This window comes from Pipistrellus hanaki (genome assembly GCF_964339955.1).
Source record: "Pipistrellus hanaki genome assembly, chromosome: 5".
NCBI classification, from domain to species: domain Eukaryota; kingdom Metazoa; phylum Chordata; class Mammalia; order Chiroptera; family Vespertilionidae; genus Pipistrellus; species Pipistrellus hanaki.
The window spans coordinates 24,799,801-24,818,048 of record NC_140507.1 but is presented as its reverse complement, the minus strand read 5'-3'; the positions used below and the strand labels follow the sequence as shown (position 1 = coordinate 24,818,048).

Sequence of the window (18,248 nt, the reverse complement as noted above, 5' to 3'; positions counted from 1 at the left end):
GGCCGGAGTCCCAGGAGGTGCTCCACACACAGCAGTAACCACCAGAGGACACTTCCTTTATTTGTAATAGGAAGATATTACCTTTTGCCCTTAATGAAACGAATAGTAACTCAGTAAAAATGGAATCCCATGGTTCAGAGGGAGGCCTGTGAAGATTAGCTGGAGACATGAAGGCCTGAAATGAGATATTAGGCCAGTGAGCCTTTGTTTAAAATTTAACAAACCCTTCTTGGTTACTCATTGAGCTCAGGGCTGCGTAGGACTTAGGTGGATTCGAAAGAAGACCTCATCCACCTTGGAGGAATTTTTTCTCTAAACTAGGGGAATGAAGAAAAACAGACGTGAGCTGTGCTCTTACTTGTCCATAATATTTCTCTTCTCTCTCAGGATGGATGATTCAGAGTCAGCAATTCACATAAAAAGTATTGCACATGGAAATTATTACTGTTATTCCATGGGGAAATAAGTTTATAAGTGCAGCAATCTGAAATGAATAACTTTGTGGAAACTCTCTTGACAATATCTCGAGATGAAGCCAAGGAGTGCAGTTTTTACAGCCTTGGATGATCTTCTCTGTCTGCTTGGCCTGCAGTAGCCATGGGTCCATGAGTCAGAGACTCAGAGTTTTTTCCTTTCCCTGTATAGTTTGCTTGCCAATCGGAGACCCTATACAGCGGAGAGTCAATTTCTCAATCCCCCAATATAGCCATCAATTGCATCAACACAAATCATCTCCATTTACTTATTAAAGGCTTTAGGGGGAAAATCACAGAAGGAAAAAAAAAAAAAGGCTTCGTCTTTATTGTTATCACAAAGCATTTTGGTTCAGGACATCAGAAAAGGAGTGATGCTGGAGCCTCTTCTTTTCCCTTCCCTCCCCTCTTCCTCTTCCCTCAAACTGTGCTGCCTTTACCCTTTTCTCCCTAAGCTCCAAAGGCCCTTCTTTTGCTTCTGTAATTTGTTTCCTGAACACTTAGCTGTGACTTTCTAAATAAACTCTCTCTTATGTATGAAAAAAAGAAAGAAAGAAAGGGAGATTGGAAACTGGAGATCAATTTTGTTTTTCTTTCGAGAGGAACTATTCCTGTAAGAAAGCCCAGTATTTATAGTGTGATAAATATTTATGTCTGTATGCAGGGAGGGTATAGCTATTGAAAGAGAAGGTACTAGCCCTAGGTGGTTTGGCTCAGTGGATAGAGCGTTGACCTGTGAACTCAAGGGTCCTGGGCTCTATTCTCATCAAGAGCATATGCCGAGGGGGCAAGCAGGAGGCAGCCAATCAATGATTCCTTCTCATCATTGATGTTTCTATCTCTCTCTTCCTCTCCCTTTCTCTCTTAAATAAATAAAAATACATTTAAAAAAAGAAAAAAAGAAAGAGAAGGTACTAGTAGTTTAGGAAAGAAGAAAATGGGAAGGGTAAAAACTTTTCCACAAAAGTCACAGTGCAGCAGACATGCATAAAGATGGCAGCTGCAGTTCCAATAGCCAAATGTGGCAGCAGACAGCTTCTCTTTACTCCTTCTTACATGTAAGTTTAGAATATCTGAGCAAAGAAGTCTGGATTTCTACTTTCATTGATGAGATTTTAAAAAATTTCAACTTAGTTCCTACCCCCCTCCCCCTCCAGCCCCCCCCCCCCCCCAACACACACACAAATATACAAGATCACAAGGTAGGACATTATGTTTGGGATAATTCATTATACTGTATTACATTTAAAGTTGTTTTTTTGTTTGTTTGTTTTTCTGGCCCATCCAGTGTGGCTTAGTGGTTGAGCATCAACCTATGAACCAGGAGATCACAGTTTAATTCCCGGTCAGGGCTCATGCTCAGGCTCAATCCCCAGTGGAAGGTGTGTAAAAGGCAGCCAATCGATTATTCTCTCTCACCATTAATGTTTCTCTCTTTTCCTCTCTCTTCCTCTCTGAAATCAATAAAAGTATATATTAAAGTTTTCTTTTTCTGGATTAAAAACAACTGAAGGACAGAGTAAGGAGCATACCATTGTAAGATTCTCAGATTGGCATGTTGCTGGAAAAGAGACAGACGTGTAGGAGTTGGGATACTAGCAGAGAACTCAAAGTGAGGAAGCTGAACATCTAGAATTTAAAAAAATATATATTTTATTGATTTTTTACAGAGAGGAAGGGAGAGAGAGATAGAGAGTTAGAAACATCGATGAAAGAGAGTCATTGATCAGCTGCCTCTTGCACGCCCCCTACCGAGGATGTGCCCGCAAGCCAGGTACATGCCCTTGACGGGAATCGAACCTGGGACCCTTTAGTCCGCAGGCCGACGCTCTATCCACTGAACCAAACCGGTTTCAGCTGAACATTTAGAATTTTTATTGATTACAGTTGGCTCCTATGTACAGGAACCTCAGGGTAGTTTCAAAACAAAACACAGCTATATATATATAAATATATATATAATCGATTATATATATAAAATCAATCATATATAATCAAATATATATATACAATAAAATCAATCATATATATATGATTGATTTTTTACAGAGAGGAAGGGAGAGGGATAGAGAGAAACATCGATCAGCTGCCTTCTGCACACCTCCTAATGTGCCTGCAACCAAAGTACATGCCCCGACCGGAATCGAACCTGGTACCCCTCAGTCCACAGGCACTCTATCCACTGAGCCAAACCGATGAAGACCACAGCTAAATTTTAAAATGTGTAATATTTAACAAAATTTGAAAATTAGAAGCTACACCAATAATCATATTAATGCCAACCCTAGACCACCAATGTGGAAAGGAAATAAGGAAGAAATTGCAACAAGCCTCAAAGATCAAGTTTTCTTCTGTGTTGGATATATGGGTGGAAGCAATCCCAGATGGCTGGATGTGATAGAAAGAAACAAGACACCTCAAATGCATGCTAGATAGGCTATATTGAGCGATATGCTACGGGAGATATCAAAATATTTTAAAGACACATACTACTCTTGTCCACAAAATTTATCATTTATCTCCATAATAATGGTTTTAAAAGCTGGCTTAATGGGTTTCATTCCAGCTTTACCCCCTTACTAGCTCTGCGTTATTGGGTCAAACATTTAATCTCTTCCAGCATAATTTTTTCATCTGCGAAACAGTAAGAATGATCTCTATGACAGGTATGCCTGCCTCCTTTCAGCTCTTCCACAAGGCAAACTCTCCCTTCCCTCACCACCTCTGCCCTTGGTCCTGCTCCCTGGAAAGCTTGTAGCGTGGCTCACTGAAGTTTTTTGCCTTTCATGTCGGCTCCTCAGAGAGCTTTGGTTAGAAAAAGATCGTCTCTATATCCATGGATGAGGCTGTTAAAATACTTAAAGGACTGCGTAGAAATGAGGCTGTTACCCACTCCTACATAGGCTTTGAGATCTAAGAAGTTTTCGAAGGTTTAGGGTCAGCAAACTTTTTTTTCCCACTAAAGGGCCCAACAGCAAGTAGCTTAGGGTTTGCAGGTCATACTAAACACATGGGGGCCACTGCATTAAGTTCAGACTTACTTCACAGGCACTGAACCTTGAATGTCAGATATTTTCCACAATCACTGGACCGGATCTGGCCTCTGCCCTGCAGTTGACTGACCCCCGGCCTACGAGAATGGCAAGGGGGAAGGGAGTGCGTGGGTCAGAACCGAGGGCGCTGCCATGAGACTATCCACCTCCCTGGGGGTCAACGACCTCTGTCTTATGGGCCCTGTGTGTGTGTGTGTGTGTGTGTGTGTATGTGTGTGTGTGAGTGAGTGTGTGTGAGTGTGTGTATGTGTGTGTGTATGTGTGTATATATATGTGTGTGAGCGTGTCTGTGTGTGTATGTGTGAATGTGTGTGTGTGACAGTATGTGTGAGTGTGTGTATATGTGTGTGTGTGTGAGTGTGTGTGTATATGTGTGTATGAGTGTGTGTGTGTGTGTGTGTGTGTGTGATGGGGGCCAGTGAGCACACGTAGGGGAGGCTCATGCTGGGCACGAGGTGCTCGTCACCAGGTGGCCAGTGGCAGCAATTCGCTTTCGGTGGCCTCCAACCTGGCGCTTCCGCCTGGGAGACGCTAGGAGAGGCAGACCCGGGGCCAGGGGCCAGGGCAGTGGCGTGGGCAGGCCGGGCAGGGGAGGGAGGGCAGGCAGGGCGGGTAGGGCTGGGCCTGGCAGGGAGTGCAGGGCCCGGAGGTTCGGGCCGCCCGCCGGGCAGGACCGGGAGGGCGGGGGCGAGAGGGCGGGCAGGCCGGGCAGTGCCGGGAGGGGTGAGCCTGGCCCGGAGTGCAGGTCGGGAGGTTCGGGCCAGCCGGGCACAGCCCGGAGGGGCGGGTAGGGCAGGGCCGGGAGGAGAGGCGGGAGTGCAGGTCGGGAGGTTCGGGCCGGGAGGTTCGGGCCGGGCGGGGGCGGGGCTGCGCGGGGAGGGGGGGGCGGGGCTGCGCGGGGCGGGGGGGCGGGGCTGCGCGGGGCCGCGTCGCCGTCGGGTCCCGCCTCCTCCCGGGGCCGAGCCGGAGCCTCCGCGGCGGCGCGCACAGCCGAGGAGAGCGGTTCGCCTGGTAGCGGCGGCCATCGAGACCCACCCGAGGCGCGACCCCCGGCCTCCCGGCCTCCAGCCGCCGCGCCCGCGCCCCTTCCTCCCTCTCTCGCCGCCGCCCTCGTCCCCGCGCCGGCTGCGCCATGGCGTTGGCGGCTCTGGCTGCGGTGGAGCCGACCTGCGCCGTCGGGTACCAGCAGGTGAGCGGCGCCGCGCCCCGCCCCAGGCCCGGCCCCGGCCCCGGCCCCGGCCTCGCTGCGGCCGCGGCGGCCTCCCGCGCCCGGCCCGGGGCCCGCGGACACCGCGGCTGGGCAGGCCGCGCTGGGCCTGGGCGGCGGGCGGGCCGCGCTCCGAGCCGAGGCCGCCGCGGGCCGGGCCGGGCCGGGCCGGACCGGACCGAACCCTCCGCGGCCTCGGGCGGGGCCGGGGCGGCGGCAGAGGCTGAGCCCGCGGCGCCTTCCCTGCGCGTCCCCCGGCGGGCGGGTCCCCGGGTCAGAACCCGCCCCCGCCCGCAGCCGTGGACCGGGAGGCCGTAGGCTTTCCCTTTCCCTCCTGGGGTTGATGTCACGGGGAAAGGGAGAAGCCAGCGCGAAATGGAGGGGAAACCGGGCGGAGAGGAAACCGGGCGGAGGGGAGAGGCTAACCTCGCCGGGGCCGCCGCCCCAGCTCCCCGGGCGAGATGCGATTACTCAGGGTTTCAGAGCCCGGTCTGTGTGGGAACCCATCCCCCACGCCTCCGCTTTAAGACAAAAGTAAAAAACAACCTCCCTATTCCCCCCCCCCCCCCCAAAAAAAAAAAAGAACCAAAAGACCCGAGGCGAGAGACAAGCCTGCATGTTGCAGTAAATGTGGGAAAGGCGCGGGGGGACTCTGATGGCACCCCAAAATGCCGAGCTACGTGGACGGCTGCAGGGCGTGTGCCCGGGTCTGTTTTAATGGCTTGGACGTGACGTTTATTAACGAGCTCTAATAGCACGGCTGGGGAGGAAATGGACGGGGCATGATCGGATTATTATCTGGGGGATGATTTACGAATCGAGGCCCCAGGGGGAACCCTGTTTGGTTGACTCGCCCCTCCCTGCAGCCGGGCTTCTCGCAGGAATCCAGGGAGACCTTCTGCAGGGGCTTCGGAGGCATTGAGCGCGTCGTGACTGGGAGTCGGGCCAGGCGGGCACCGCTGTGGATTGGGGACCGCAAGCAACTGCTTGCGTTTTGTCGTGTTTCAAATTGCTTTCTGTATAAATTGTGTAAAATGTCAATCGCACTTCTACGAAATGGACTGTGCTATCTCTATGCTTGAGAAATAAGGGGAAAAAACACAATACGATCAATGCATTCCAAGTAAACCCTTGGTGTGGCCGGTTAACTGACTTTTTGTCTTTTTTTCTGTCATCTGCCCTGTGTTGTAATTTCCTCCTTCCTCCAGCCGGACTCCTGAAATGACTGGTTCAGAATGTAGCTTCTTGGTTTCATAAACACGCCCAAAATTGTGGCAAAGCAGTCTAGTCCTCAGATCCCTCCCAGCCCGGGGTCTGGCACATGCTTTTTGTATGACCTTGGGCAAGGCTCTGGGTTCCTCTCCACTAACAAAGTACCAATGGTAGGTGTCACTTAACTGTCACCAAGGTGTTTTTGCAAATCACCCGTACACCACTCTCCCACCCCCCCCAACCCCCCCGCCCGTGTGATTTAATTCATTCTTTTCATCTTGCCTTGGGTAAGGTAAGCGATCAGAAAGCTGGGGCTTTTCTTTGTACTGCCATCTTCTTGAGCTGCTAGGTAGTGCTCACACACTGCTAGAATACAAAAAACCTTGGTGGAGTATCAAAATTATGCATTCCTTGGTGTAGTATTTAATAGCTTTAAATACACAAAATTGAGGTATGTCAGGGAGAGCTTCAAAAGAGAATGACAAAGAAATGATCTTAGAAAAATTGGAAAATATGAAAGCCAAGAAAAACAACCCCACCACAAAAGCCCATCACCCATAGATAACCAGAGTTAATATTTTGATGGGTATCTCTGAATTTATAGCTGTGTAAATACAGTATAGATGCCTGAATATGTGTACAGATAAGGAAAGCTAATATTGATTTACTGTGAGCATTTACTATGCTCCAATCACTGCACCAACTCCTTTCATCCATTTTTTCACTCAATCCTCACAAAACCCGGTGAGGCAGGGCTTGGTAATGTATCAGCGGTTGCCAGCCGGTGGTCCGAGGACCACTGGTGGTCTGCGAGGTTCAGAAGGTTGGCGACCGCTGGTATAGATGTCAGTGAAGACTCCCAGAGGCTCAGTAACTTGCTCAAGGTCACAGCTTCTAAGTAGTGATTATGAGGATAAACACATACTCAGCTACTTAAAACACAGGCTCCTGGTCCAAATATAGACATAAGCACTCATAAATACATATATAGGCACAGTTTTGTACACACAAGTGCAATTTTACTGATTATGCTTTACACACACTTTGCACACATGTACACGTTTATATGCCCATGTGTGCATGAGTGTATCATGTTCACAGACACGTGCATTTGCAAATTTTAATGTGTATTCATGTACATGTATACATGCACATTCATGCAAAGTCATGCAATATAGCTATATAATAAGTTCACATTTTTATGTGTGTACAGCATGTAATTGTATGGCTGCACCATAATTTAACCAGTTGCTCATTGTTGATCACTAAGGATGTTTAAATTTTTCATTCACTGAAGTTTCTTTTACATGCATCTTCATCTATTTCCTTGGTATAAGTTTCTAGATGTGGAAATGCTTAGTCAGAGAGTATGCATATTTAAAAGATTTCTGAATTATAGAATGTTGGTGAATTATCCAGGCAACTTGATATGAGCATGATACTCTTTGGTTGCTGCAGAAGGCCACTCTGGCTTCTGTTTGATCTGTTTAATCAAATTGAGTTTGTCTTCTATTGAAGTAAATGTAATGAAAACCATATGATTATTTCATAAATACAAACACAGTTTTGCCTTTAAAGGTCTTTTTATTGGTAGTGCAGTATATGCAAAATTTAATTTAGCATTATGACAAACTATCCAGAAGGCCTAGGCTCATAGGTTCCTAGCAGCTCTATCCCTCTCCCTTTTTTTTCATTTTTTTTTTTCATTTAAAAACAGAGTGTGTGTCCAAACATTCTGAAGCACTGTTTGAGAAAGGTCTCGGTAGGACCATTGTTGAGAGACCTGTTAAGTATTGCATTTATTCCTGTTCATCCATTCCAAGCCCTCTTTGTGTCACTGGAATAGATCTTTGCCTATATCATGAATTTTGCCAAATGCTTTCTGAAGTATTTTGAGATACAAAATTTACAATTTTAACCATTTTTAAGGTTAAATTTTAAGGCCAGACCCCCACCAGGCACAATAGTCTATTTAGTGGCATTAAATACGTTCACATTGTTGGGCAACCATAACCACCATCCATTTCCAGAACTTTTTCATCTTTTCCTAACTGAAACTCCATACACATTAAATAATAACTTCCCATTTCTTTCTCCAACCCTGAGAGCCATCATTCTGTTTTCTGTCTATGAATTTGATTACTCTACATACCTTATATATAAGTATTTGTCTTTTTGTGACTGCTTGTTTCATTTAGCATAATGTTCTCAAGGTGGATCCATATTGTTGCCTATATCAGAATTTCCTCCTGTTTTAAGGCTGAATAATATTCTATTGTATGTATATGTCGTATTTTGTTTATCCATTCTTCCACAGAAGGACACTGGGGGGCTTTCACCTTTTGATCGTGGTAAATAATGCTGCTGTGAATGTGGGCATATAGTTATCTCTTGAGTGCCTGCTTTAAAGTCTTTGGATATATACTCAGAAGTGGAATTGCTGGTTCATATGGTAATGCTATTAATTTTTTGAGAGCCTGCCATACTGTTTTCCATAGCAGTCCACCACTTCATTCATTCATTCATTTAAATCCTCACCAAAGAGGATAGTTTTTCAGTTGATTTCTAGAGAGTAGAAGGGTGGGAGGTAGGCAAGGAAGGAGTGGGAGAGAGAGGGAGAGAAAGAAAGAAAAACATCCATGTGAGAGATACATTGATTGATTTCCGTCCCCACCAGGGCTGGTGAAACTGCAACCTGGGCCCTGGACTGGGAATCCAACCTCTGACCCTTTGGTCTGACGGATGACGCTCTAACCACTGAGCAACCAGCCAGGACAGCTGGGTGCCAAACATCCTTTTGTTAAATTAGCCTGCCGTTTGCTGAAACTGGTTTGGCTCAGTGGATAGAGTGTCAGCCTGTGGACTGAAAGGTCCTGGGTTTGATTCCGGTCAAGGGCATGTACCTTGGTTGCGGGCACATCCCCAGTAGAGGATGTGCAGGAGGCAGCTGATCGATGACTCTCTCTCATGGATGTTTCTAACTATCTCTCTCTTCCTCTCTGAAACAAATCAATAAAATATATTTTAAAAAATAAATTAACCTGACTTTCTGAATAGCACAATTTATGTTTAAAGTTCTAAATACTAGCTCTAAATACTGATAGAATTTAAGAATGTTTCTGGTGGAATATTTCCTTACTGATTAAAGAAGTTCCTTTCACATGCATATTTGTGCATATACCACTCCCCAGCAATTTAGTATAATCTTTGACAGTTTTTCTTTTAAGTTCATATATTGCGGTAATATTAGTAATCAGAGACTCGAATGTGATTTGGAGGTCTTTTGGAGGTAGGATAGTTTATGAATAGAATTACAGTACAAAGTGTTAGGAAGTGGATTCTGTTTAATTTCCTTTTTATCAGGGCTTAACTGTGGTATTTAAAATTAAACATTTTTTTGTTGTACAGTAGTACACAGATACATTCTTCATATATTAGAGTCAAATAATAACTTTGTAAAGGAAAACCTTACCTCAAGTTTGGTGTGCATTCTTCTGGCTTTTTTCTTTGCTTTAAAAATGTATTTAAAATTTTTTTTAAATGAGCTTTACTTTAAAAACAAACAAACAACGTTTTTATTGATTTCAGAGAGGAAGGGAGAGGGAGAGAGAAAGACAGAAATATCAATGATGTGAGAGAATCATTGATCCCCTGCCTGATGCATGGCCCCTACTGGGAATCCAGCCCACAACCCAGGCATGTGCCCTTGACTGGAATTGAACCTGATACCTTTTACCCTTTAGTCTGCAGACCGACACTCTATCCTCTGAGCCACATCTGCCAGGGCTAAGCTTTACTTTTTGTAAGTTTTAGGATTTCAGAAACATTGAGAAGATTATACAGTTTTCATATATCCCCAGACTCAGTTTCCCCTGTTAACATTTTATATTCATATGGTACATTTAAGACAATTAATGAACCAATATTGATGTATTATCCTACATAATAAAAGGCTAATATGCAAATTGTCCCCTCGACAGAGAGTTTCACTGGGGGCCGGGTGGAGCGTGTCCTCTCTCCCCCACCAGCCCGCCCCATCCCAATCAGGGCTAGCGGGCAGGCCAAACCCCCACCATGCTCAAATTTATGTACCGGTCCTCTAGTTATTAACTAAAGTCCATACTTTATGTATATTTTTAGTTTATCTAACCACCTTTTCCTGTTCAGGATCCCATACAGGTTACCATATTACATTTGATTATCATATCTCTTTGGGCTCCTCTTAGCTATGATAGTTTATCAAAATTTCCTTGTTTTTGATGACACCTTATAGGAATATTTGCCATGTATTTATTGAGTGTTCCTCAATTGGGATTTGTCTGATGCTTTTCTCATGATTAGACTGAGGTTATAGATTTTGAGGGAAGAAGATCATATAAGCAAAGTGCCATTTTCATCACATTATATCAAGAATATATATTATCAGCATGACTTATCACTGTTGATTCGACCTTGATAATTTGATTGAAGTAGTGTTTTTCAGGTTTCTCTGCTGTAAAATTAGTCTCCCTCCCCCCACCTTTTCATATTGTACTCTTTGAAAGAAAGTCCACACTTAAGGATTGGGGAGTTATCCTCTACCACCTCATTGAGTGCAGAGTATTGTGTAAATTATTTGGAAATTTTCTGAATGGGACAGTTGTCTCCGCCATTCATCTATTCAGTGATATCAGTATGGACTCATTAATTCTTTGGGTTACAATCTAATACTACTTTATTCTCTTGCTCATACTGTTCCAGTTTTGGCCATTGGGAACTCTTTCAGTTGGCACCTGTGTCTCTTTGACAGCTCCATCATTGTTGTTGTTTTAAAGCACTTCCTTACTTTTTGGATTGAGGCTCATCATGTATATTTCCTGTGCCTCCTAGAATCAGTCATTTCTCAAGGAGCCCTGGTTGCATTTATTAGAAACCAAGGTCTGAGCTCACTGCTTCTAAGGTATCATTGCTTGTAGACCTTCTAAAGTGACAGAGTAAAGAAATATATGTGTGCATATGTATCTCTAAAACTTTTTTATATGTAACCATGTATATTATTAAACTAACCATCTCTAATCTGTTACTACATAGATCTCTCCAGTCCGTTCCCCTCACTTACCTGTATACTCTTGAGTCCAACAGTGAGAAATCTGGCATCCACAATCCACTATCTATTTAGCTAATTCTTTAATTCTAATATACATGTGTAGCACTGTCAGAGTTGTTAACCACATACCCCTATGGCAAATAGTTTTATCAGCCAGATTCTTTTGCCTTTAGTCCTACAGGTACAGATTCTTTTGTATAATAGGTACATATTCTTTTGCCTTTAGTCATAAACTATTATTTTCCAAAGTGATTTAGGTACTTACTTTCCCCCACGTTCTTCAGTGGGGTTGTTTCATACATTTATAATGCAGTTTAATTTTGTCACATTCTGCATACCATTCTGGAAACCACCACCAACTTAAATGGTGTTTTTTAAAATTTTTGCATACATTCAAGTTCACTCTTTGTGCTGTAAAGTTCTATAGGTGTTGACCAATGCATAGCATCATTTTTTCCTTGCATTTTAAACAATACTTAAAAAAAAATGGTTGGAGTGAGCCCTTTTTTATTTTCCAAAATTTTCTATTAAAAATTCTTTTTTTTAAAACTTGAAGTAATTTCAAACTTACAGAAAATTTCAAGAATACGTAATATAAAATAACACCCATATCTGTTGCCCAAATTTATCTTAAACATTAAGGTTTGCTTAGCAATGGATAGAATCCTATAAAAACTGAATGAGTTACAAGTAAAATCGAAGCACTTTTATTCATCATAATCCTTTTTCTATAGGATTCAGTGATTATTTTGCTCTTTACTTTGTTATTCAGTTATTTTTAATTTATTTTGTCCTCATTAAATTTAGATGAGATTCTGTAGAATCTTTTAGGCTATTAACAACAATAGTGGTCTTCTGCTTACCCCACCTTCTCCTTAGTTCTTTTAGCTGTTTCTTTTGCTGTTTTGCGATTATCCTTGTAGTTAAATAACATTTACAGTGTGCATCTTAATTTTTCTGTTTTCAGCATTTTAAGATAAATGTTTTTATTGATTTAAGAAGGGGAGTGGAGAGAAAGGGAGAAACATCCTGCATGCCTTATACTGGGGATGGATCCCTCAACCTGGGAATTGGACGGGTGACCTCTTGGTGCATGGGATAACACTCAACCAGCTAAGCCACACTGGCCTGGACAGTTTTCTGCCTTTTTTTCTTTTTTTTTTTTTGGTGGGGGGTGGGGTGGGGGTGGAGGGTAATCCTCACCTGAGAATATTTTTCATTGATCTTTTAGAGAGAGTGGAAGAGAGGGAAAGACAGAGAGAAACATTGATGTGAGAGAAACACATTGATGGTTGCCTCCTGCACAGACCAGGGCCTGGGCTGGGGAGGAACCTGCAACCAAGGTACGTGCCCCTGACGGAATAGAACCTGGGACCCTTCGGTCTGCAGGCCAGTGCTCTTTCCATTAAGCAAAACCAGCTAGGGCGGTTTTCTGTATTTAAAAAATATATATATATATATATATATATATATATATATATATATATATATATATATATTTTATTGATTTTTTACAGAGAGAAAGGGAGAGAGATAGAGAGCTAGAAACGTCGATGAGAGAGAAACATCGACCAGCTGCCTCTTGCTCACCCCCCACCTGGGATGTGCCCGCAACCAATGTACATGCCCTTGACCAGAATCGAACCCGGTACCTTTCAGTCCGCAGACCGACGCTCTACCACTGAGCCAAACCGGTTTCGGCGGTTTTCTGTATTTTTAAAATTGACATCAGTATGGGATATAAGGATTTAGCTCTCTTTTACCACTCATACAACACTTCCTGTTTCTCCATTTTTCTAATACAGTTATATCTATATGTGGTTAGATTGATATTCAGCATTTTAATAGTTGAAAATATGTAGTATACTGTGGTTACTTTTCTTTGAACAGTATTTGATTTTTCCTGAAGTTATTTTTTTGTTTGCTTAAATTTCTATGTACATATCATAAATTTGCCAATAGTACTAATTCATCCTCAGGCTCTCACTTAATAATCTTAATAGTTTTTTGTTATGTTCAAACATATCTGATATTTTCTTCCTTTAGGGAGTGTGGAGCTCTTTCCTGGTCCTCTGACCTGTTCTAGAAGGTTGCTCTTAAGTTGTCATCCTGGGGATTTCCTTTCCCAATCATCTTAATTGAAGTGCCTTTCCTTGGGTCACATATTTCTCTCAGATTACTGCTTCATTTTCATTGAACATACCTCCAGTATCTTTCTAAGGAAGAATGCATGGGAGGTTAACTTATCTTCACATTTAACTTAGATTTCTGTGTTGGAAGCATTTTCCTCTAGAATTTTGAAGACATTTGTTCAATTGCCTTCTAGGTTCCACTGTTGCTATTAAGAAGCCTGAAGCCAATTATGATGACTGGTTCTTAGATGTGACCTACTTTCCCAGCCCTTAGGAGCCTCCTTTTATCATCAGTGTTCTTAAATTTCACTGTTTTGTAGCTTGGTGTAGATCTATTTTCATCCATTGTGCCAGTTACTTAAGTGGGGTTTTTTGGTCTGGAAGCTCATGTCTGTCAGTTCTGAAAAAATGTTTAAAGTATGTATTTGATTTGATTTTCTTTTTTTCTTTTCTCTTTGCAATTTGGAGTTCTTGTTCGGATTCTTTACATTATAAAAATCTCACATTTCACCTCTGTCTTTTTCTCTATAATACTTTCTCTGAGCCTTTCTCAATTTTATATTCTCTTTAATACAATTTTAATTTCTGTTGTCATTTAATTTTTTTGCTATTTATTTTAATATGTTTTTATTGATTTTTAGAGAGAGAGGAAGGGAGAAATAGAAAGATCGATGAGAGAGAAACATCATCAATTGGCTGCCTCCTGCATGCCCTCTACTGGGTATTGAGCCCACAACCCCAGGCACATGCCCTAACTGAGCACCAAACCAGTGACCTCTTGGTTCATAGGTTGATGCTCAATCACTGAGCCACATTGGCTGGGTTGTTGTCATTTTTAAAAAATGTCAGTAGTTCCTTTACTTGATATTTTATGTTTTACCAAGATATTTTTCTAATATCTTTGAGATGAAACATTGTGGTCCCATTAATTTCATGACCGTATTTTTAATACATATTCATTAGCTCAAGTGTGTAAGTATTAAAATAATTCTGATATTTGCAACCCTTCTTAAGTCTAGAGTGAATCTCTGTAATTATGTCTAATTCAAAAATCCCTCCAATTGTCTCTTTTTAATTTTATTGAATTTATTGATGTGACATTGATTAACAAAATTATATAGGTTATATGTGTACAGTTCTATAATACATCATCTGTTTATTGTATTGTGTGTTCATCATCCCAACCTGTTGAATTTTTAAACCTCTCCTCTAATTGTTCTCCTCCTCCTCCTCCTCCTCCTCCTCATCCCCCCCCTCTCCCTCCCTCCCTCCTTCCCTCCCTCCCTCCCTCCCTCCCTTGTTATATGGTTCTATTTTTTTCTCTTGTTTTTCTGAGAGTATTGAATTTTCTTCTTCTCTTTTAAGTTTTCATCTTCAGCATAGTTGTTTCCTGCATTGCCTTTCCTCTCTTTGCTTTGACCTCTTATGTTAGAAGCTTGCTTTTGGTGCATGGTGATCTTTGTCTGCTTGGTTAAGAGTGCATGGTCTGTACAGCAGTTTGGAAGTTGCTCAGTATACTTGGTGGAGTTTCTCATTGAGCTCTGTATCTAGCGTGACCTGAGTAGGTTTTTTCTTTGAGTGTTAGTGTCTTCAGGTCTTTACTTCGGCTGGTCATTTCCCCAAAGAACTGGTTGTTAGTATTCTGGGATTTGATTGGGGAAGAATGCTGGGAAATGTCAGCATTTAGTACATAAGACTCTCAATCACTTTTTTTTTTCCTGATTTGCTATTCTTTCTCCTAAAGCTCTGTGCCTCCAGCCCAGAAATCTCTGCTTTACATTGACCAGAAAATAAACCTCTAATCTTCTAATGGGGATTCCAGGAGCATTGTGTGTTTAACTGTATCTCCAACCTTCCTTTCTGCTTTTAAATCTCATTTTCACTCGTACTTGCACCAATATCGTGCTACCTATTCCTTTTTTCTTTTTAAGATTTATCTTTATTGTTGACAGTATTACAGATGTCCCCTTTTTCCCACTATTGACCCCCTTCTTCTGCAACCATGTCTCCCCTCCCACCCAGTCCTTCATCACATTGTCGTCTGAGTCCATGGGTTATGCATATATGCATATAAGTTCTTTGGCTAATCTCTCCCTGCCCACTCCTGCCTTCCCTCTGAGATTCATCAGGCTGTTCCATAATTCTATGTCTCTAGATGTATTTTATTCATCAGTTTATTTTATTCATTAGATTCTACATATGAGTGAGATCATATGATACTTGTTTTTCTCTGACTGGCCTATTTCACTTAGCATAATACTCTCCAGATCCCTCCATGCTATCTCAAAGGGTAAGAGATCCTTTTTTTCTCCTCCTCCTCCTGCACCTCCTCCACCTCCTCCACCTCCTTCACCTCCTCCTCCTTTTCCACCTCCTCCACCTCCTCCTCCTCCACCTCCACCTCCACCTCCACCATGTGGTGCCACTGATTCTTGAGGGTATAGTGCAAGAGGTTGTTTTTCTGCTTTCAGGTTTAAGATTCCATTTCTTGGGTCTACTATGTGAGTTACTGCTTCTAGCTTTCAGGATTTTATTGCTGCTTCCTCTATTATTACTTAACTTTTGCCTTAAAATTAATAAAATTTTCACATTTACATTAAAAAATGGGATAAGAGGCAAATGTGTGTGTTTAATCTTTAACTGGAGCATTATAATCATAATTCCTTTGATTGTCCTTTTTTTTTACTAAATTACAGACTTAGTGAGGTAGAAAACACTAGTCAGATTGCACACCTGTCATGGTCTGACGTGATCATTGAATGGCGTTAAGTTAATGTATCAGTTAGACACTTGTATAATGAAAGTTCTGTGATGATGGGATAGAGGGAACAATATGAAATGTCTGATACATTTTCCTCTTGACTCTTCTTGCAGGAGAAGGGGACCTCATAATTAGACCCAAATTAAGGCAGGCTCTTTTGAATAGAATACCTTGTCCCACCGTAATCTCTGCCCTAGCATGCTGGACATCAGGTAGTTGTGGTGGTGGCATCAGTATCATCATCATCATCATCATCATCATCATCATCACAATCATAAGCAAGCATAGCTTTGGAACTTCTCAGCCTGACGGAGAGCTCAGTAGCTCATGGGCTAGCAAAGCCAAGCAGGCTGCATGCATCTAGCACATGTCCCTGGGTTGTAGGCATGTCCTTGTCACTTTCAGGGTCTGTATATTTGACTTCACTGTCATTTTAGTGTAGACTATTTCACTTTTTGAATATGCCACTTGATTGTTTTTAATAAATGTGAGCTGGTAATTAAGATTAGCTGCCATTTCTTCAACGTGATTTTCTGAGGGAGCTCCATATCGGGCTTTGTGAACATGATGTTAAGTGCTGGGTGAATGCAGCCATAAACCATGCAAAGGTCCCAGTGTACAAGAGCTCACAGTCTACATCTCACATCCTCTGACAGCTCCTTTTCCCCCTTCCTGTATTGTTAGTGAAGTTTGGTTCCCACCAGTAGTGCATAAGTGTTCCCACTTTTTTTTCTTCTTCTTTTTAAAAATATATTTTATTGATTTTCCACAGAGAGAAAGGGAGAGGGATAGAGAGCTAGAAACGTCGATGAGAGAGAAACATCGACCAGCTGCCTCCTGCACACCCCCTACCGGGGATGTGCCCGCAACCAATGTACATGCCCCTGACCGGAATCGAACCTGGGACCTTTCAGTCCGAAGATGGACGCTCTATCCACTGAGCTAAACCGGTTTTGGCAGTGTTCCCACTTTCTATGCACACTCAACAATGCTTGTTATTTTGCTTTTCAATTTTTTATGGCTATATTAGTGGATGTGAAGCGGTATCTCATGGATTTGATTTACATTTCTCTGATGACTAATGATAATTGAGGATCTTTGTATACTGGCCACTTATATATTAAATTTTGTATCCTTTTACCTATTAAATTTTGTATCCTTTTAAAAATTAATCTTTTCATTTTTGAGATTCTCTTTTTCAGAATTATTTACCTTATTTTAAATGTTATCCCCTAATTAATAAAATAGAACTGTTCTTGAATGTAAATAACTTGGTTAGAATAACAATTTATAGTCAATGTACAATAAAAAATCTAGTCTATATGTAATAGGAAATTTGCAGTCCTCACAAACTTTGTCTATTTCTGAACAACAGTAAAACAGCATACTCGGTTGTTTATGCACTAGCAGAGCAGGGCTAAAGAAATGTGCTTATTTACTTTCTGGTAATTATACTGTTTCATTTGGTAGGATTTAAAAGAGTATACAGAAGTAGTAGGTTAGAATGAGAGGTTTAAAAATTGCATTTTAAGGCAAATGTTTTATAAATTAACTCTAAAATTAGAAGTGGTAAGTAACATTTAAAGCTAGAGTTTAGGCATTGGTTCAAGATTTTCTGAAATTTACTGATAATAACTTAAAGAAGGGATTTAAAACTTAAAGAGAATTTTGTACACTTGGAACTTATATGGTTTTTTAAACCAATGTAACCTTAATAAAATAAATTAAAAATACAACTTTAAAAAATCTTACAATTTTCTTGCTTTTTAAATAAGACTCAACCAAGAAAAAAGTGAGTGGTATACAATACTTGTACTTCACGGAATTTTTGGGTAGTTCAGCATTGTTTTCCGCGTGGTTTTTGTGTTCATGTGAATTATGTGGCATATTTTGATACTTTCTCTTGTGTATAAGGATTTATGTGAATGTCTTTTTTGTTTTTCTCTTTGTTGTTTAGTAGGGCTTTATTTATTTATTTATTTATTTATTTATTCATTTATTTTGGTCGTCCCATTCTTAGTGAATAGAGAGAATCCAATTTAAAGACTTTTAAATGCCTTTAGGTACTGCCATTGGTACAATTGTAAAATTTGTTCCTTATTTAGGCCTAATCCTAGCCCTAGGTCTGCTATTGGCTAAAAATAGCTCATTTCTAAATTGAAGATTATCTTTAGAACTACTTAGGGGAGGGTAGTGAGGAAGTCGTCTTGCTGGGGTGGAAAGTCAAATGAAAATTTAAATCTGTAGGATGTGAGATCTTAAATTTGTTAAATTCAATTTTGCTTCTATTAGTAACTAGAGCTGTGAATGATTTCTGTACAGGG

General features: G+C 41.7%; 1 protein-coding gene across 1 annotated transcript in view; it reads left to right on the top strand.

Annotated features, from left to right (window-relative positions):
• The first annotated feature begins 4,441 nt into the window (after nt 1-4,441).
• The window catches only part of NDFIP1 (Nedd4 family interacting protein 1), a 40,404-nt gene continuing 26,597 nt past the window's right edge, over nt 4,442-18,248 (top strand). Inside the window, exon 1 of the mRNA XM_084885020.1 lies at nt 4,442-4,715. Within this exon, the coding sequence (XP_084741146.1) occupies nt 4,659-4,715 (57 nt within the window). The 5' untranslated portion in view covers nt 4,442-4,658. The remainder of the gene's footprint in view (nt 4,716-18,248) is intronic.